Source organism: Balaenoptera physalus (genome assembly GCF_965194825.1).
Source record: "Balaenoptera physalus genome assembly, chromosome: 4".
In the NCBI taxonomy this organism is placed as follows: domain Eukaryota; kingdom Metazoa; phylum Chordata; class Mammalia; order Artiodactyla; family Balaenopteridae; genus Balaenoptera; species Balaenoptera physalus.
The window spans coordinates 141,520,738-141,542,557 of record NC_138891.1 but is presented as its reverse complement, the minus strand read 5'-3'; the positions used below and the strand labels follow the sequence as shown (position 1 = coordinate 141,542,557).

The window sequence follows — 21,820 nt, the reverse complement described above, 5'->3', positions numbered from 1 at the left end:
TGTGTTTATTATGAAAGATTCAGACAAATCTGAAAGAAATAAAGTAGAAAGTGAATATTCACCACTGTTAACATATTTACTGTATTTTGACATATAGATATTTAGATGTGTTTATATACAGAGAGAGAGAGAGGGGTGAGGGGAGAAAGAGAGTTTCATAAATACAATTTTTAAGAACAAAAAATGATTATGCCTTGTAGGCCTTGTTATTTGATTGATAATATATTATTGGTAGTATTATGGACTGAATTGAGTCCCCCCCAGATTCATGTGTTGAAGTCCTAACCACCCCCCATCTTTCTGTATGTGGAGATAGGGCCTTTGATGAGGTAATTAAGGCCAAATGAGGTCATAAGGGTAGGGCCCTGATCCACCAGGCCCCTCTTCCTTATGAAAAGAGTAAGAGACACCAGGAATACATGTGCACACAGAAAAGACCATGTGAGAACACGGTGAAAAGATGGCCATTTGCAAGCCAAGGGGAGACCCAAACTTGCAGACACCTTGATCTCAAAATTCCAGCCTCCAGAACTGTGAGAAAAAATAATTTGTGGTTTAAGCCACCTAGTCTATGGTATATTGCTATGGTACCCCAAGCAAACTAATACAGGTATCTTTCTGGGACTTAAAATATAAATTTCAGTGTTCTAATGGCTAAATAATATTCCATTCTATGACTATGTGATTACTTATTTAAACAATCATGAACATTTATGTTGTGCCTAAAGGGTTGCTAGGGACACCTTTGCACATAAACTGTGTGCATTTATCAAATCAATTTTTAGGATAAAATACAAGAATGGAATTGCAGGGTCAGAAGCTGTGCTGGTAACAAATCGTGTCACAGGGGGCCACACCAGCTTCCCCAAAGGCTGTACCAACTGGCATTACCACACGCAGGACTTGAGAGCCAGTGCCCTACCTCCTCCCAAACTGGACATGTTCGGTCCTTAAACTGCTCTGCATTTGTAGGCAAAAATGAGCATTTAATTTCATAATAGAAGTTGAATATCTTGATATTTCATTACTGAAATTTCCTTTTCTCCTTTTTAAATAACCTCTCTGTATCCTTTTTCATTTTATTTCCAAGACTCTTTGTTTTTCTTAATATTTAAAAGTTCCTGTTTTCACATGATAATCCTTTCCCTATAATACGTTAACAGTATCTTTTCCAATTTGCCATGGTCCTTTTCATTTTGTCTTGCTTAGCTGTTCGCTTGTTTATTGCCACACAGAATTCTTAAATTGTTACTTCATTGTTTCTGGCTTGCATACCATGCACAATTTTTTTTTTCTTTTTCCCAAAATATTCACCTAAATTTCTTTGAAAATTTTGTAATTATCAGGGGAAAAGCAAGGGTGAAGGATGTTTGCTACACACAACATTTGGAACTAAAAGAAATGGTGTTTATACTTTTTGATGTAACACATCCAAGTAGCCGCGTCGGAGCGGGTCAGGAGATGTTGCTTGGGTGCTGGAGTCATGCATTCCTCTGGCGGGGGGGGTCACCGACAGCAGAACCACTGTCTAATGGGTGCGGGGGCTGGGGTCCTTCCCTAGAGCTGCTGCGTCAGACCCTCCGCTGAGCCCAATCATCTGTGCTTCTTCCCCGCCCCCGGGTGATGCTGGAGCAGCTCAAGTCTGATGAACAGCCGCTCTGGCTACTGCGGACAAAGCTACCCCCCGACCTCACATGCATTTCCGCAGAGAAGCTTCCAGGGGTTTAAACCTTACATTCTCTCCCTGTCACTGGGGATACGCCCACTCAGATGAGGACATTTTAATTCTAGCTCAAACACGCACCTGCTTAAAGCCCCAGTCACATGCGTGCGTGGACGTCACTTACTCCGAGAACTAGGTGGATTTTAGAAAGAGCGCCTCCGTTAAAGCACAGATTGAATGTTGCGTCAGAACCCACAATCTCCTCGCCTCTGGCCCCCCAGGCTCTCTGAGAAGGAAGCAGGTGCTGCTGCCAGCGCCCAGAAGCTTCTGTAGGTCTGCAGGTGAGATGCTTCCACGTTGAATACGAAAGGTCAAATGAGGCAAAACCTCCAGTGCCTGTTGCATGAACTTGCTCCACACGAGATGGAGAGGATAATGCTACACTCTTTCTTCATGGGAAGCTGAATGTGACGCTATTAAGCATTCTTGGATATGCCTGGCGATTTTGAGATGTGCTTAAATATTTCCTATACCTGTTTTGCATCTGAGAAAGCGGAAAATACACAATAAATATCCATCTATGAAGACAGTGAATTGGGAAAATCATAAAGGAGATGTTCTTAAACCTTAACCTCATATTTGTGGTTGTTTCGCTCCGATCATGTGGTGTAAGAGACCAAGTCAGGGTGCTTGATGCGCGCTTGCTCGCGTGAACAAGCAGTGAATGAAACCCACTAACGCCCCGGCGTGCCCTGCTTGGTAGCGCTCATTTGCACTGGAGCTGAGTCTTCCTAGTGGGTTTCTGCTTCATTTAGAGCTGTCAATGCCTCAATTAGTGCCTGCTCACCTCCCGTGGGAGGGACAGTTACACATGTCACTTCACAAGCCTCTGAAATCTAAAAGCCCCCAGAGAGCCGCCGGGTCATAAAGTATCTTCTGATTAACGGCGCTGTTTGCCAAGAACCCCTTGCTCCTTTCTATTTCTTCCTGTGGAAGATTTATCAACTGCCATAAACAGGAGACCCCAAGAGAGGCCACCTGCCAGCAGTGACAATGAAAATATCCCTGCAGATGTGCCAAGTGAGGGTTTCCTGATTTTATGCCTGGATCTGAAGCTCATAAGCCCGCAGCACAAAGCAAGGGAAAGCGCTGATTTGAGGTGCCGGTGTGTAAGGGGGGTGGCGGGCTAGTGCATGTGGGTGGGTGTGCACATGCGTGTTTGGCACGTGTGTGTGTGTGCACTGACTTATCCTGCTGTTTGCTGTCAGGCTAGGACACGATCTCCATTCCCTAGCATCGTTAATCCTACGGTTCAGTACGTGAGGAGAATCCCTTCCACTGTGCATTAAGAAGGAAAAGGCGGGTAGTTCGGGCTCCCGCAGGGCTGGGTTTAGCTGTTTGCTTGTTCCTTCAGAAAAGATGCTTTCCTGTCTGCAGAATCGCTGGTGTTGTTTTCCACCTCCATTACCTCCCTATCGGTCATTGCTTTAGCAAACCTATAAGATAGGGCAAGAGACCATCTGAGCGCTTTGAATTTTTCCTTTTTAAGAGAGAAAGCTCTTTAGAAAGAAAGAAAATATATATATATATATATATATATATATATATATATATAATTGTGTATTTATTTTCTAATAAGCATTATTAAAAATGTACATCACCTTGGCTTTCATATAAAATTTTGGAGAAGGAATTCCGGATAATTTAAATGCTCCAAGGGCCCAGGAATTGTCCTATATGCCTCCAAGACACACACATACATACAGGCGTGCTCACATGTGCACATCCATGCACGTGTGTGTGATGCATGTGTGATTGTACACACATGCACTCTGGCACTTATAGAAAAATACATACACATGCACACAATCACAGGCACCCCTGCACACACATACATACTCTTCTATCAATCCGTGTCAATAATCCCTTTGAAAACACCACTCGAAACCTCTTTTTGGAGAGCAAGCCAACTGTCACCCCATTCTTTTCACATCAAGTTACCAGAATTTAGCTCTTGAAAAAAACCACCTTTCTTTTTCTTTTAACCTATGCGGTCAGTGTTCTAGACGATATGATGGATACATATTATTTACCAAATTTGTTAATACTTCATTTAGGACCTACAAAAGTGAAATTTACTTTTAAACATGTTTTTTAATTGCTTACGCTTTATAAAAACCATACAACATGTTTAAATCTTTAAAAGCTCTAAGATCCCCTCATCCTAACACTGTTTTGTCTTTCCCTTCTGGTCCTGGCCTATATACATATATATGAAAAGCACTTTAGCCTTGGTGGAATGTAAATCTAGTTGAGAAAGCAAGTTCATGGATACGAATGTTAGCTGGAGAAAAATAACTAACACTATAAACCCTGCACAGTCTACAAAGGGCTTTTCACGTGTTTGATCTTTGCAGTTGCTCTGTGCTAAGGGAGACGTCACCATGGTACCCACTGAGGAAGCGGGCTCAGAGTGTCAACGCTCACCTAAGTGTATAGCTCAAAAACTGGCAGAGCCAAAACTCAGAGGCAGCTCTTCAGATTTCAGATCCTGCACTTTTCCACAACCCCCACACAGGATGCTGGAGAAAGGCTCCGGGTGATTTGGGGAGCAAGGGAGGGGCAATGCCAAGAACAGCTCCAAAGCAGCGGTTCTCAGCTTTAAGCATGACCCAACATCACCTGGAGCACTGACAGTCCAATTCTGGATTGCCAGCCCCAGAACTGGCATTTCTAGCAAGTTCCCAGGTGGTGTGTCTGCTGCTGGTTCAAGGCCCACTCTTGAAGAACCACTGTTATGAACAAATTAATGACAAAGATTGCAGCAAGACTGTAAATCTGTACAACTAGTTTTGAAAGCTGTTTATTAGCATTGTCTCATAAATTTAAAGATACACATATACCTTGACTGGAAATTTAATTCCTCTAAATGTTCTCTAAAGAATTTCATGGATAAGTGACCGTGGTTCATGTACAAAAATGCTGATAGTCACATTGTTTGCAGTGGCCAAATTCTGAAACCACCCAAGGAAGTAAACCGTAAAAGTTCATTCAAAGAGATATTACACAGCAATGAGGACATCTGCAGGCCCCATATATATATATATATTATATTATGTGTACCTATATTCAATATATAATACACATAGCAGATATCATGCAATCATAACAAAGAATGAAAGATGGAAGACGGAAAATAATACAGCACGAGCCTATTATATATACAATTCAAAACCAGGCAAGACTAAACTCAGTTGCTTATGGTTGCATACCCCAGGGGTATGACTGTGTTAAAATTCAGGTCCACCCCTTACTGTGTGACCTGGAATGAGCCATTCAGTCTGTCTGTGCCTCAATTTCTGTGCTCATAAAATCAGGATAATAATAGCACCTACCTCTTAGGGTTGCTGTAAAGATTAAAAGCTGATAAAATGATCAACATAGGGCTTAATACATGTTAGCTGTAATTATCATCATCATTATTACACCAGGTGTCTTTAAAAGGACTTTTTGTGTCCCTCATACCAGCAGAGTCAAATGACAAAGACATGCAGGGAAAAAATGATAATCAAATTAAATAACCCAAATATTATAACCAAATCCAGCTAACCAACTTAACGAAAACACATATGCATTGCATGCAAGCACATGGGAAGATCTCATTAGCGGCCAAATGAAGAAGTACCGTGGGAAATGAATATTGACGCAGGATGGAGACCAAGTGGTCAAAATGGCTTCAAGGAAAAGGCCAAACGTCAGAAATTTTAAACTACGGTGGGGATTGCAGGGCCCAAGGCAGGATCAAAGTCGTGGTCGTTGGCCTGTCTTGGACAAGATTCTTCAAGTGGAGGGAGACCCTGGGATGCCCTGAGGAGGGAGGTGTCATGAGCACAGCGGCCAGAAGACACTGCCCTGAATTCCAGGGACCCCAGGGCAATAGGCGTGGCTGCTGCTATCGGCAGAGAGAGGCGCAGGTCACCACCAAGAGTGTTGAAGGGGATGACGGTTTATCTTCCTTCCCTTTGCTTCTCCGTGAAAAACAGCTCTATGTGAAGCACCAGCTTAAAAGTTAGAACACTGCTTTAGACCAAACTGCTCTGTGTATCCATCCCTAAGCCAAGGGAAACTGCTGGTCCTGTTTCCACGGAAACTCCTTGCCTTTCAAGAACCGTATCTGAATACTTTAGAAGGGAGAACGTTTGGCCGGGAGAGAATCCACCTCCACGCTCCTGCACGGGGTTGATGGCAGGCCTTGGATCCTCACGGGTGGTTGGTTAGATACTTGCGTTCCTCGTGGTCCTCTCCGTGGGCCACTGGGTGTCCTGGTGACACGATGGCAGGCTTTTCTCAGTGATCAGAAAGAGAGGAGAGAGGCAGGACTCCAGTGCCCAAGGTGGAAGTGCAGTCTTTTATAATCTAATCTCAGAGTGATGTGCTACCACTTAGTATTCTATTGGTTGTGCAGACCAACCTCCCTGGTACAATGCGGGGAGGGGCTGTACCAGGGTTTGCATACCAGAAGGCGAGGATCACCAGGGATCACCTTGGGGGCTGGCTAGCACATGGCTGATTATTATTCTTGTTCTGATTAATATTCTGGACTTCACTTAATTTTTCACGACGCACGGTTTATTTTCTTACAATTTTTAATTTATTTTTTACTTTCACTGTTGGCAGAAAATCAAAGTCTACTTAATAGATTTTTTCTACCTAATTATTAGGAAGTTTTCTTATTGGACAAAATGTAGCTTCTGTAGACATGACAGGACCAAAAAAAAAAAAAAAAAAAAAGGAAGAAATAACCGGCCTATCTCTACACGAATTGGTTAATACTTATACTTGTCATGCAAAATAAATCAACTTTCTTCCAATAATGTGACTTGAAACAAGTTCAGAGTGAATGTAATATGAACCCTAAATGTCCTCTGTCTTTACCCTGACAAGTTTAATCATGTCACGGGGCCCTGACAAAGCTGCCAGGAAGTGGAGATGTTGTCATTCTTGTTAAAGTTTCACATCAAATGCAGCCCACTGTAGCTTGGAAACACGTATTTGATTAATGGTTGTAATCAAAGTAACTTCATTATGTAAGTATAATAACCCAGCCGAGAAGATATTTTAGTATGTGCTAAGAACATATTAATTCCTGGCTGGAGAAATCATTTTCTTTATGGGGATTAGAGCTGCCTGGTAGGCAGTCTTCCTTGCTGAAACTTTTATGAAAAATATGTATTTGGACAGGAGGAATTTCTGATTCTGCAGCAGTGATAATAGCACTTTGTGCTTCTGCGGGGCCTTTCTGGGGACACGCTCAGCGGTTTCCACACACATAATCTCATTAATTCTCCTCACAGCCTCGGGAGGCTGGAGGACCCATTGTTCTTACAGATGAGGAAACAGAGATACAGCTGAGAGGCAGAGACCCCAAACCGGGAAAAAGCCGCTCGGCCTTTGAACATTGAAAAGAAGCAGGCACAGAATTGCAAACCATTTTCTCTAGCAAAGGGCAACAGACATTTTCAAGAATAGTGCTCTGAACACCAGTGATTATAGCAGCCTTGTCCTCAGTAGCCAAAAGGTGGAAGCAACCCGAGTCCATCGACGGACAAATGGGTAAACAAAATATTGTATCTACGCACAACAGAATATTATTCAGGCTTGAAAAGAAAGGAAGTTCGGATGCATATTACAACACGGGTGAACCTTGAACACATTATGCTGAGTGAAATAAACCCATCACAAAAGGACAAGTACTGTCTGATTCCACTCATAGGCGGTACCTGAAACTGCCAAATTCACTAGGAGGTAGAGGGCTAGGGGCTAGGGGATGGAGATGGGGAGTTGTTGCTTCATGAGGACAGAGTTTAAGTTGAGGAGGATGAAAAAGTTCTGGAGATGGATGATGGTAAAGGATGTACAACAATGTGAATGCACTTAATGCCACCGGACTTGTGGTTAATTGTGGTTAAAATGATCCACTTTACGTTATGAATATCTTACCACAGCTTTTTGAGAAGGAGAAAAATGGGGCGGGAGGAATAAATTGGGAGATTGGGACTGGCATATATCACACTACTATACATAAAATAGATGTCTAATAAGGACCTGCTGTATAGCACAGGGAACTCTACTCAATACTCCATAATAATGGCCTATATGGGAAAAGAATCTAAAAAAGAGTGCATATACGTATATGTATAACTGATTCACTTTACTGTACACCTGAAACTAATACAACATTGTAAATCAACTATACTCCAATAAAAATTAAAAAAGAAAAAGAAAGAAAAGGAGAAGAATTCTGAGGATACCGTGCATTTGCTGTGACTGGGACATGCGACCATGGGTTCCTCAGTGGCCCCAGGTGATGTGAGGATAGGAACCTCAGTGACAGGGAAAGATGACATTGGGAGGCTGCAGTGTGTTGGAAAGAGGACCAACCCCTTCTCTCATTACGGTTGCCCTGGTGATGGGAGTAGGGGAGCCTGCTGGATCCAGTCCGTGTTCAAGGCTGCGGTTAGTGTGCCCGAGCCTTGCCCGAGAGACTGTCCCTCCCAGCTTCGTTTACCCCCTGCAGGTAACCAAGCTGTTCTTGTCTACTGGTAACAGCTGTGTCTGCCTAGGAGGCTGGGTACTTACCAGCATCGAGGGCCAGCGCCCAGGGTATGCAGTCAGTGCCATGGCATGGGGTTCCCAGCTCCCAAGGGACCCTGCCCTTGGGGCTTAAGCTTCTTCAGCTGCTATCTTGAAGGTCTTAATAATTTCGTCTTTAAATGTGTTTTGTAATGAAGCCCGATGGCATAATGCAGCATGAACCGGGGACTTGAAGACTCAGCTCCTGAGTCATCCCACCTCCCGCCGCCTCCCGGCCTCCTCACAGGCTCAGCTGCCTTCCCTCCCCCCATTTCCTGGGCCCCAGGCCTCCCCTTCCCTGCATCCACCCAGCCCTCGCTGCCGTCCTCCACCCCATGGGGACCTGGGTGTGTGTTGGAAGATTGGGGTTGGGCTCCCCACGGCAGCCCCACGTGGGGTGTAAAGGGAGCCTCCCTGCCAGACACAGCAGCAGCAGAGAGCTTTCAGAGGGCCACGCACGGTACCTGGGGGTCACCCATCTAAGGCCTGGGTGTGGTGGGCATCCTGGGGGAAGGGAACCCTGAGCTAGTAGGGTGCACACACGTGCTTGCGAGTCCCAGGGTGTGTCCTGGGTGCCTGGGAGGGTTGACACAACAGTAAATAGAAAACCTTGCTGCATCTGGATTAGCAATCTACTGATGATTATTCTCTGCTATGTATAAAACGGTGCTGCGAGGGAGGGGAAAAGCATTTTTCAATACATCAAACTTTTGTACGGAATTTTTCGTAATAAACAATCAAGGCTACGAATTTTTTTTAGATGGAAAAGAGAAATTTTGTAAGAAGGCAATATTAACCTAATCATCATGTGAGCACTCTGGATGAAGGATTCCGCAAAACTTTGTTTTATGGTTACTTCTTCTCTTAGATTCTTAATTCATGAGGGGGATGAGGGGAGGGAAAGGTTTCTCCTAAAAAGCATTAGTTGTGTTTTTTAAGATAGTGTAACTTGCTTAAAATTCTTATGTGACATTAACTAATAAAAAGCTGTTTTAATATTTTTTTAAAATCTCCATTGTGACACATGGAGAGAAAGAGAGACAGAAGAAGAAAGAAAAAAAGGCTTTATATTTTATAACTTTAGTGGCACCTCTTTCCTGCTTTGTTAACAAAAGTCTCCACGTTTTCGTTTTGCTCTGGAACCTACAAATCATGGAGCCTGTCCTGCCGACCTCATCTCTCAAATAGGCAATAGGCTTGCAGGAGGGATGTTGAGATGTTTATTTTGCAGCTGAGGAAAGGGAACCACCAAGGACGTCAGGGGAAATCTCCCCTGAATGGGTCCAGCCCCAGATGGAGGGGCTTCCAAGGATGCTCTGGCACCCCTCGCCCCAGCAGGCAGAGTCCTGTGCCCTGTGGACCAGCCTTGGGGCCTCAGCTGTCGTCAGGCAAAGCGGCTTTGCACTTGGGTCCAGAAGGCCCGGGTTCTCCTTGTAGGTCTTTGACTTGTTGCATGGCTTTAGACTCCAATTCTGTTTACCTGCCCTGATTCTGTTTTAGTGTGGGTACATGGAATTAAGCATTCCCTTCTCTACTGAGGACACGCATGTCACTGTGAGATCACGGATGTAAAATTGAGCTGAAACTTGGCAGGATACAGAGGTTCAGATGCATGATTTACCTCACGAGGTTTAGCTTAGACCCGCTTAGCTTCCCCAGAGCCTGGCGAAAGAAAGAGAGGGGAGAGAAAGATTCCTTATCTAGGGAGTAAAGATAATTTTATTGTATTACTTTTATGATGATATTGATTTTTTTAGTCTTACTGGATGCTGTAGAGCTTTGGATTAGGGGTAGGAGAGGGACAGAAAGGGAGGGGTTCTTGTTTAGCCAGCCTTAAATCCTCCAGGTCTGCTTCCTTACTTACAAATAAAGAGGAAGGGAACAAGATGTCACGTATGCAATGAATCCTAAAATTCTCTTATATTTTAATCTTAATTTTTTCCCCTTCAAAATAGGTGTTTGGTGTCTGGTTCTCTTTGATCATCTGCATAGACATCTGTTCGTATAAATTTAAATCCGATGAATCTGCTAGAAATGGTATTTCTACATCTTTCACACATATTTGTAGTATAATTTGGAACCTACTTAAAATGGCACTTATAAATATGTCTTGGGTCATTTCTGTGGCCAGCGTTTCTATCCCATCAGGTTGTTGTGTGGATTGAATACCTGCACAGTATATAGAAAATGTCCCAGCAGTGTCAGGATGCATGAAAGTTAGCTGTTGTTATTATAGGATGGTGTGTGTAAGAGAGAGAGAGAGAGAGAAGGAGAAAGAGGAAGAAAGAGGGATAAGATGAAAGGAAGGAAAGAAGGTAGACAGGAGAGAAGGAGGGAGGGAGTGAAGGGGAGGTTAGAAAGGAAAATGGAAAGAGGAGGACAGTCAGAACTGACAAGGCCTTGGAGCTTTCCAGTTGAGCTTTTTCATTTCAGGCTGTATATTAGGATCACTAGAAGAGCTTTAAATAAATCCATTCCCAAGCCCGACCCCCAGAGACTCTGGTTCAGTTGATCTGGGGTAGGGCCTAGACACTGTTATATTTTTAAAACTCTTCAGCCTGATTCCAGCTTCTGAGATGCAGGCCAGGTTGAGAACACCTGGTCCCATGCAGCTCACCTATGAATCAGATGAGAAAACCAAGTCCCAGGGCAGCCAATGGTCTTGCCCTCTCATGGTATCATGTCCATGGGTAGCATGAGGTTGGAGCCCAGCCTCCTTGCTCCTGGTCCCCTTTCTCCTCTCCTCCTCTGAGAGGACCAGTGCTCTAACCCAAGGCCACCAGATCCCAAACCACAGCTGCAGAGTCCAGAGTAAAGCACTTCCAGGGGGTCTCCAACCTGAGCAGCAGAATTCCAGAAGACGGCTGCCATCTTAGCGCCTGACCTTTGCGACACTCACGGATTCACGTTTTCACCTAAGCCTATTTTCTGTATTCAGAATAATGAAAATGAGGTGTTCGGTAACTTTTGACTGACTGATGAAATAATAGTGAAAATAAATTTTGATTCAGATCTCTGCATGAAATGTTCATTGTGGAACACAGGCAGTGGGTATATGGCTCTTCCGCTTTCTGTATGTTTGAAAATGTTTATAGTCAAATGTTGGGAAGACGTAAAAAAATATCTGAAGAAGTAGCTAAAAAAAGAGGAAGAAGAAGTAGCTTAAAAAATGTGTTCATGTCTCAGAACATCTCCGTCCCCGGCCCTCCCAGCTGGCAACCCTGACTCTGTCCCTGACTGTGTGTCCCCGACTGTGGTTTCCAGCTTGGGTGTTGGGGCAACCTTGTTGCCTTGTTCTTAGCTCCACACCGTCCTCTGCCGCCTCTGTTCTGACCACGTGGAGGGACTGAGGGACTCCCCAGGATGCAGGTCTTTCCTGCTCAGACACGCGAGGTCCTGGGCACTTGGGAAGATTGGCTGCCCTCTATGGGAGTCGTTATTGATAACAATGATGGTTTTAGAATACGACGCATTAAAGTCAGATCTTGGTTGACTCTTGCATTTGGGCCTTTGACACCCATTCCTCTTTTCTAATTTTCTCTTTTCTTCTCTGTAAAATGAAGGGATTGAACCCTACTATCTTGACAGGCATGTTGTCTAGTTGCGGCTTATCCAGGACACCTGGTATTTCCTTTTGTTTCTTTTTCAGTGGTCTTTTTGGCAGAGCTGAGGTAGAAGAAAAGAAATAAAACTGTTAGGATCAGTTTTGTATTATTGGTAGAGTCAATAAAACAGGAAATTTTGGAAATAATCTTTCTTATCAGTGATTTATTAATATAATTTTTTATTTTCTCTTTTTCCTTGTGTTGAAAACTCGGTGTGTCCCTCAATTTATCGCTGAATTCCCTGTCCAAACATGCAGTGATGTGCTGTTCATATTTGCAGGGTTCACTGTTATGAGTAAAGTTGGTTATCACTCTTAGGTATACTCACACCTTCTGAGTGCTTCTGGCATGATGGGAACACCCTTTAAAATCATTCACGTAGCGACATACCGTCCTATGTAGTGTTCTGGTAAATCCTTTAGTGTTAAACAGCTAGCTGTTGGGGGTGGAGGGAGGGAAGAAAGTCCTGATTTCTAGCGTTTGTCGGTTTCAGTGGTGTAAATCCTCCCACCGTGGCCAATTTCAAGCTAAATAGGTGGCATCACTGGACTGCAGAGTTGATCTCCATATGCAGAATTGGCTCACCCTGGGTGGGGGGCGGGTGGGCAGTGGCTCCACTCTACCCCTGCATCTCTACCCTATGAGAAAGTAGGTCAGATGGGCCTCCCTTAAACCATAAGAACGTAGATTTGCTGAACATTAAGATGCTGTTAGGTGATAGCCTGGTTTCTGAAGGAAATTTATAAAGCGGTATGTAACGAAATAAAACAGCACTCTCTTTAATGGGAAGTTTTGCAGGAGAAGCACACGGTGAGCCATCTTTGAACAAAGCCCTCTTGGTCTGGATTTCCTTTGCACCCACTAGCAGGGCTGCTCTGGCCTCCCCTTGGTGCCCATCCCTGTTACATTACCCCATCCATTCGTTATGCTTCAGAGACCCTTGCAGAAAGCCCTGCTCCACTGACATGCTGTCAACTCTCTGCACCCGTGACTGTGACCAACGAAAAGGTTGTGCCTTCAGATATTAGCATTGCAAAGAGACGTGATAATGATTGCTTTAAAAAAATTCTTTTGACCATTTCTTTAAAGGGCTGAAAATACTTGGGTAGGACAGAACATGGGCCTGTCAGACTGTTTCTGACTATTAACCAGAACTAAAATACCCATTTTGGTGGGGCACTCCTCCAAAGGAGACATATGATTAAAAAAAGAAGTGTTTTTTTTGCAGAGTAAGAGGGACAAACCATAAACCAGAGGGCCAGGATTTAGTCGAGGCACTTCTCCCACGCAGAATGCAATAAAGCTTTTCATTAGTAAGAAAAGGAAAGGGCAGAAAACAAGCAAGCTCTCCAAGCAATGCTGCATTTTCTTGGAGAGCAATAATATCTTCCTCTAGCTGGATGTTTCAAAGTGATAGGAGATTACATTCCGGTGAACACCAGCCTTCACAGTGCATTTGCTCCCTCCCCTAGTAGCAGCTCATAAGGTAGGACAGAAACCCTTATTGTAGAATTGATTCACTCTCATTGGAATGTAAAGAACTGAGAGTGATTAAATACCCCAGACCTGGGAAGTGATCACACTTACCATGTCCTCACAGGAAATCTGTATTTTTTCACACTCTGCCATTTTACAAATGTCTTTTTTTTCCTTTTTCAGCAAATACCGCACACTGAGAAATCCTCTCTGTGACCTTTAGATGCCCATGACACTGGGAGACATTAGTGTGGATTAATTTCCAGAACACAGCTTTGCCACCAGAGTTTCTCTATTCTGTGCTCAGCACAGGAGGTTGTAGAAATAGGCTCCTTACTGGAGGGACCAGGGGGCCACGTTCCAAAGCTAAATTCCCAGCTTTGATAAGAATGAGAAGTAAATATTTTCTTCTTCTTGGGCCTACAACAGATTTATTTACAGTTTTGCAATTGAGGTCACTTTTGGTGGCTTTGGGATCTTTCATTATCATGACTTAGCTCTCAGCCTTTATAAGAAAAACATTTTGGTTAGTGGTTATGAGGCCAAATTGAAGATGTCTTTAGTAAAGAAGCCTCATGAAGATGATGTGCCCAAAGACCTGAGCGGACCACAGCCCCTAAGTCAAAGCCCACATTCACATTCATTCCTCATCTGAAGACCCCCCCGGACCACAGCCCCCAAGTCAAAGCCCACATTCACATTCAGTCCTCATCTGAAGACCCCCCTCTCCTGGGGCATGAAGAAATCCCTGCCATCAGATACACGGAGAAGCCATGGGTCTATGCTCAGGTAACACTGACTGTGTGCTGTGGGCTGGCTTCCTTTAACCTCTCAACAATCATCATCTCCATCTGACAAAAACCAAAACTGAGGCACAGAATGGTTAGGGGACTGTCTAAGGCCACACAGTGAGCCAGTGGCACGCCTGAGGATTCAGATTCAGGCAACTACCATGTTATACAGGCTGATGACAACCTAACCCGTGAACAACAAGTATTCAACTGGTGGTGGTTTTGGAAACTATACGAGTCATACACTACATCCTCCTCTGCAGAGCCAGCCAATAGAAATTGTTTTTTCAATATAGAATATATGCCATATTTTCCCAGATAGTCTGGACCTATGGTTAAGGTCAGCTTAAAACAATTCTCAGTCTCCTATTATAGAAAAATCCAAAATAATAATGGATAAACATAATAGTTCAATTCTCTGTCATGTAGCTTTTTTTTTTCTGGAGTGAAGCAGGCCAGATTGGAGTAATAGCTTCAGGGTGTCATCAGAAACCCAAGCTCCCATCTTCAGAGTCACCTCATGATCCAAGATGGCTGCTGGTGCTCCAGCTATCAGGTCCTGATTTCAGGCTGGCACAGGAGGAGGCAGAGGAAGTCTAAAGGGATTCCAACCAGCTGAGCATGCCTCCCAGAAGTTTTAGATATATCACTGCCTTGATCTCAGTCATATGGCAATACCTGACTATAAGAAAGGCACATAAATACATTCTTTCATTCAGGTATAGATTTTTTTTATAATGTCTCCTGTTAAAAACTGGGGAAAGAAAGAAAAAATGGGCTTGGGGAGGCAACTGAAAATATCTGCTCAAGGTCAATAGTTCACACCTACTGTTAGAGTTTAAGGGGGCCCCCAAAATAATACTACTGAGTTCAGAATCAAGTAATGGAGAGACACAGGAGTAGCGTAGTTTGATATGAGACTTCTGGAGAATGTGGGTTTGTAAATCCTACATCTAGAATTAGCGAGAGTTACCCACCCAGCCCCTGACCAGGCGGGAGGTGTACAGCTCTCCTTTTACTCAGACACATCCCCTATCATTATGGGAAGTTTGCAGATCAGACACACAGCCTCCACCAACAGGTAACCCAAAGGGACTGGGCCTCACTGGTTAGCTCCTTCCCAGCTCTCACATCAGTAAGTCACTGCCCCATCATGCAGGAGAGAGGTCAGGAGTGCTGTTCTGATGGAAGGTCCCTCCATTTTGGAAGCATAAGAAGTGGGGGGCATGTCCCCAAACAACCGCCTACTTATTTTGGCTGATGGGACCTCACTTCGTTTATGATGTTGCTATTACTTTATTTCTGGTCTGTAAATTCTTCTGCTCATATGCCCAGTGGCGTGCTAGTAAACATTTAACATGCAGATCTCAAAGACGTATAAATAATAATAAAATATTATAAAATTATAAAATAATTTTATAATATTATTTTATTATAAAAATAATAAAATAATAATAAAATTATTTTATAAATAAAGTAAAATAATAATTTTATATATAATTTTACTAAGGGAAACCAATTCCTGTCTTTAAAAGATGAAGTGATTTTAGAAGCAAAAGAAAGCATCTTGAGATTCTCAAATAACTTGCCTCCTTAGAACATAAATTTTTTAATTAAAAAGTCAACTGTGTTTCAAATTTATAAGTAATTTTACAACATATACAAATATGGGGTTTGCCATTATCATGGAAAAGGATTTTTCACCAGGAACAGTTACCCTGATTCACGTTACTGAGCATCCCTGAGTACATCCCGAGGAGCTGGTACCCACTGCTGAGGACATCCTACCAAGGGCAGTCGTCTGCTGGCAGTGGCAGTGTCAATGGTTGTCCCTCCAAATCCCTCCCAGGAAAATGACAGCATCACCTTCCGTTCTGGTATATTTTTCAAAAGAAGACCTTCAGGGATGCTTATACAGAGATTTTGAGTCCATGAGCACAGAGTAAATCACCCACAGAACTGACTTCTCCTACTACCCTCTTGGACACTTAAAATGTTTTTATTAGTCATTTTGGAAAGAAATCTTAAGTATTTTAAATCATTTTAAACCAACCACACCAGGCTAGTTTAACATTTTTTAATGGTTCAGGAACATCATTTAAAAACCCACAGTGATGGTCCTCTGGAGCCCCCGGAAACACTCAGGGGTGTCTGAGATGAGTGTGGGGTGAGGGGAGGAGGGACACCGGGGTTGCTGGACTCAAGTGGCTCCCACATCACCATGCGTCCTGAGGTTCATTCCTACTCAGTGCTGTCACACTTCCCTCTCTCGTATCAGCTCTTCCATTCCTTCCCTTTTGTTGGTGGTCCCACCCCTGGTAGCCTGCCACTCTCCCCAAGGGTGGGTTTCCATCTGCCATGGGCAGGAAAGTAACTTAACTGCAGTCATGTGTCCTGCTTGTAAACATTAAACAGCATCAGGGACTTTCCCCTGCTGCTAAAACGTTTGCATTTTGTACATTTTGGGGCCATTTTGGGGTTCTTAGACACGATGTATGATTGCTTCATTTTTTCATAAGTATATTCCCTGTGGTTGAGGTTTACTGAAATGACGCCACTCTAAAGAAAATTCTTACTCCATGTTTAAAGGAAAACTGATAAGGAGACATGTCCAAAGAACCTCCCAGGTGAGCCCGGCCTCTCCCCACCACCAGGTTCAGGAAAGTGGTCCCAGGCATCACAGCGCGCTGGGCAGGCTGGGGTCACACACGGGGCTCTGCACAACAGGGCAGGTGAGCTCCACGGCCCCAAGCACAGCTGTCCAAGGCTTTTGCCCAGGTCCCCCTTGGTCAAGCTGTGAGCTTTCTCTTTCAGCTCTCCATCCACACGTAAGATGTCCAAGTTCCACACCCCTTGTTCAAAAGTGTTCGGTAGCAGCCAGAGCTGTTTGATGACAGATAATGCAAAGACAAAGGCAGGAGCAGGGAGATGGGGGGAGTGGTCCACTCTGCTCCCTGCTCCTCTTGGACCTTCAGCCCAGCCTCCTCTGCTGTGGGAGACACTCTTGAAGAGGGTGCCATGCCTCCCTTGGGCCCCACCAGTGGTGTGCTTACCAGCCTACTCTCTGCTGGCGCCCCATGGTTGGTGGCTATCTGGACCGGTCCATGGCTTCTTTACCTGGGGCCGTTGAATTCCCAGGGCTTCAGACCTTGTCCTCAGCGAGGAGGAGAATTGGGGAAGGGACCATCGTCCCAGGTTCACAGACCCATAGACCCTTCTCATGCTCCTACACAGGCTACTGCTGGAAGCCTTCTGCCTTCAAGATCTCAGAGGAGGGACAGCTCCGGTCCCTGTGTTTGCTTAGTTCTCCCAGCTGGCAGACATCTCCCTCTCCTGGAACCTTCCTCACCACCCTCAACTGCTCTGTAGTGGAAGCACTGCGGTGGACCTGGGGTTTCCACAGCCAGGAAGCAGCATGCTGGAGCAGACTATGCCAGCTCACCTTCTTGCAGCTTTATCCACTCTCTACTCTTGGAGCCCCCCCACTGATGCTGGCGGTGGAAACGCTGCAAGAAGGACCTCGGTCCTTGTCTTCTTTGAAGAAAGAATTCAGCAAAGAGACCAAGGTTGTGAAATAGAGACAGAGTTTATTAGAAGCAAAGTACGTGTGGAATAGCACACAGGAGAACTCGGAGTGAGTTGCACGCAATAGGGGCTGCTTAGGTTGCTTATATGGGGGCATTTTCCCAGGTTGTCTCTGGCCAATCATCTTGAAGTGTCTGCATGAGACTGGTTGCAGCTGCTCAGCCTGGGCCTGTCTCCATCACATGGTTGAAGGGGAACATTCTTTCCATGCCCAATCTTCTTACATAGAGACTGCAAAATGGTGGAGCCACTTGGGAAAATAGTGTGGCAGTTTCCCAAAGTGTTAAGCACACCGTTGCCTTGTGACCCAGTCGTTCCACTGCTAGCAACCTACCCAGGAAAAATAAAAACATAAGTCAGCACAACAACCTCTACACAAATGTTTGCATCATTTGTAAAATCCAAGAAGTGGAAACTATTCAAATGTATACCAACTGGTGAATGAATGAACAAAATGTAGTCTATCCACGCAGTGAACTATCACTCAGTAATGAAAAGGAACAAAAGTACTGGGTACATACTCTAGTATGTATGAACCTTGAAAACATGTGCAGTGGAAAAAACATCCAGAAAGCTAGAGACAAAAAGAAAATATATTTACTGTAGGATCCAATTTGTAGGAAATGTCCAGAAAAGGCAAATCTAGAGGGACAGAATGTCCCTTAGTGGTTGCCTAGGGCTGGGGGTGGGAAAGGAAAGTACCCATAAATGGACAGGCAGAATCTTTTGGGGTAATCTGAATGCTCTAAAATTTGAGGTGGTGATGATCATACAACTCTATATACTTGTATTGGGTTGTACTAGTAATGTGTGTGTGTGTGTGTGTGTTGGATAATGTAAATACACTTGTTTTGGGTTGAATAGTGCCTCCTCAAAATTCACGTCTACCAGGAACCTCAGAATATGACCTTATGTGGAAGTCGGATCTTTGCAGATGTAATTGGTTAAGATGAAGTCATACTGAGTGAAAACGGGTCTTAAGTCCGATGACTGGTGTCCTTACAAGAAATCCGTGTGAAGACACAGAGAAACATTCAAAGGAAGTACCCATGTGAAGATGAGGGCAGCGATTGGAACAAAGCTGCCACAAGCCAAGGAAACACCTAGGGCCACCAGAAGCTGGAAGAGGCAAGGAAAGATTCTTCTCTAGAGCCTTTGGAGGGAGCACAGTCCTGACGTCATCTTAATTGTGGGCCAGCCTCCAGAACTGTGAGAAAATACATTTCTGTTGTAAGTCACCAGCCTGTGGTCATTTGCTACTGCCACCCTAGGACATGAAGACAATCCTAAAACCCACTCACTCGTACACTTACAGCAGGTGAATTTTGTGGTGTGTTAATTATACCTCAGTGAAGTTGTTAATAAAATTAAAAATTTTTCTTAAATAGGCCAGAGGAAGAGAGGGTTGAGAACCAAAGGTTAGGGATGGTAGAGCCGGTTCTGCCAATTCTCAGATACGCAGGAAGAGGAATCTCACCATGGCGGTAGGCGGCTTTCTTTAAAACATGGGACTCGCAGTGTGTCTTTTCCTAGGTTCCGAATCTGTCCACTCCACATCTTGTTATCTCTGCCGCACACCCACTGACTATAGAGAAACGTCACAGTGCAGGGTCTTCCCTGGGATTTCAGGCTACAAAGCTGGTAGATCTCTGGCTTGTTCGTCTCAAACCCTCCCGGCCGGCCTTGGGGAAGACATGCCCCAGTATGTGCCAGTCTCAGGAGAAGGCCCAGTGTTTCTATGGTCAAGTGCCCAGGGCTGGGACACTGGAGGGCTGTGAGGTGGGATATAAAGAGCATAGTGTGAGCTTGACCTTATAAATGAGGGAGGGTCTTTCTTTCTGTGATTGGGAAAATGAGGTTAAAAAACAGGCGAAAAATATAAATTTGTTTTAGTTCTTTTTAAATCTTCCTGGTTGTTTTTGATAACATCTTGTTGTTTCCTCATGTTTTAAAAATATCTTTAAACGTTTTGTGTATGATTATTTCAGGTTCTGTGTCTGGTAATTCTAGCATCTGAAGTCTTTGGGGAGTGCTGATTCTCAATGAGAGTAGATTGTTTCCTCATGTGTTTTATATTTTTGTTTTGTGAGTTCATGTTTAGAGACGGTTTATCTGGGAGAACCTCAATGGGCCTGGATAAAGGACCCATCCTTCTGGAATGTGTTTTTGTTTGCTTTTGCTGGATTCCTCAGGCCCATTACCAAACTAGGGTCACCATCACATCAATCCTTTAGCAGGAATTTGACTCCAAACCTGTGTAGAGTCAGACCAGCTACACATTCTCAAGGGAGATGGTTTTTCTTCATTTGCAACGCAAGCCAAGGCGGTTTGCTTCTCCCTTTGCCATCGTGCGGTCTTATGTACTGACTGACTTGTGGTGATTGGCTTGCTCCTAGGATGGAGCCCTTTGGGGAGCTCTGCTTGGAGGTTTCACTTTTATCTCCTGCCTCACAGGCAGTCAAAGCACCGGCACTGTAATACCTGGGGCCTTTCAACGTCCACCTTTGTTTGTGGCACCTGGGTTTTCTCTCACTTTCTTATAAACTTAGTATGCATTTAAAAGGTGTTTGTTATACACTGTCCAGCATTTCTAGGTGGTCTGTGGCATGGGCCTGGGGCCTCATGTCTCCTGGCATATTGCCCAGGATGGGAGTCTACAGATGGATCTTGAGGTGGAGAGAGGGAACTGGACAAGTTTCACAAGTAAAGGTTCCTGTTCTCTCAATGCATCGGGATGAGATTCCCTGCTGTAAACGATGGGAGAAGGATAGGTCCAAGGTTTCCACGTGACTGTAAAAGTTTGTGCCAGCTGTGGGATGGGGTGTCGAGAGGCCGCTTCAAGGATTGGTTACCAGCAGCCAGGGCTCCATCCCAGTTGACTAACAAGGTTTCGTTCCCGTAGCTGACAAGGAGAGTTAGAAATGTGGGAGATTACAGAAGGAGTGTAATTCTCAACGGAAGCCCCCTTTCCCATCCGATAAGCAAGTCACATCATCGTCCTGTGTGTTCCAGGGGATGTGGGTCTGCCGTCCACAGGGATTGGAAGAGAGCAACACCCCACGAGTATGAAACCGCAGGGCAATTTCTGCTTAGGGCTCATTTAGTCCGGTTTCATTTTTCTGCCACCTTCCAACGATCTTGATCATGATTCTTGCTCAGCAGTTTCCTGAATGCATTTTATTTCAAAGAAACACCTCCTCGGGAATTCTCTGGAGATCCAGTGGTTGGGATTCTGCGCTTCCACTGCCGGGGGCCCGGGTTCCATGATCACTGGTCAGGGAACTAAGATCCCACAAGCTGCGCAGTGCAGCCAGAAAGAAAAAAAGAAACTGAGCTGCGTGTTAATAAGGTGGGGGAAGCCGAGAACCCTGCTTTGCCGAGTAAGTTGTGTCGTTTTTGGGTTTTCAGTTCCTGCGATGATTACGTCCTATCCAAACACCACCCTGGCCACTCAGGGTCAGAAGAAGGAAATGAGCTGCACGGCCCATGGCGAGAAGCCCATCATGGTCCGCTGGGAGAAGGAGGACCGAATCATTAACCCCGAAATGGCCCGCTATCTCGTGTCCGTCAAGGAGGTGGGAGAGGAGGTGATTTCCACTCTGCAGGTAAAACATGACAAACATGGCAGATGAGAAGCTACCTTCATGGGCAGAATAAGCCTGTCTTTCCACATAAGTGGGTGCATATGGGTAGCCAATAGCAAATCAGCTTTTGAAACATTTACGAAGCACTGTCTCTCCCCCTTCCCATAATGGGATTGCTGAGTAGCCTGCAAAAATAGTGCTTTATCACATGTGAAATTGTTAAGAGTAAAATTATTGGGAACATGGCAGGGAACCCAATTGTAATAATAAAAAGAAAGAGAGAAACAGAGTCTTTTAATGACAGCTAATCCTGGCGGAATGACAGCCTATGTTGTGCACATGATTTAACTTCCTGTAAAAAGAAAAATTAGATGGGTTCTTGGACAAAAAATATTATAAGGAAAATATTTCGCTTCTTGGGGTAAAACCCAACATAAAAAAGGACTGCAGTCTCTTAGAACTTTTAGCACCACTGGTAGTTAG

At 44.4% G+C, this 21,820-nt stretch overlaps 1 protein-coding gene across 2 annotated transcripts in view; it reads left to right on the top strand.

Annotated features, from left to right (window-relative positions):
- The window catches only part of DSCAM (DS cell adhesion molecule), a gene marked incomplete at its 5' end in the record, with an annotated part of 741,397 nt that overhangs the window by 565,204 nt on the left and 154,373 nt on the right, over positions 1-21,820 (top strand). For both annotated transcript variants that reach the window (XM_082458757.1, XM_082458758.1), the window contains one exon: positions 21,162-21,358. In XM_082458757.1, the coding sequence (XP_082314883.1) occupies positions 21,162-21,358 (197 nt within the window). The remainder of the gene's footprint in view (positions 1-21,161; positions 21,359-21,820) is intronic.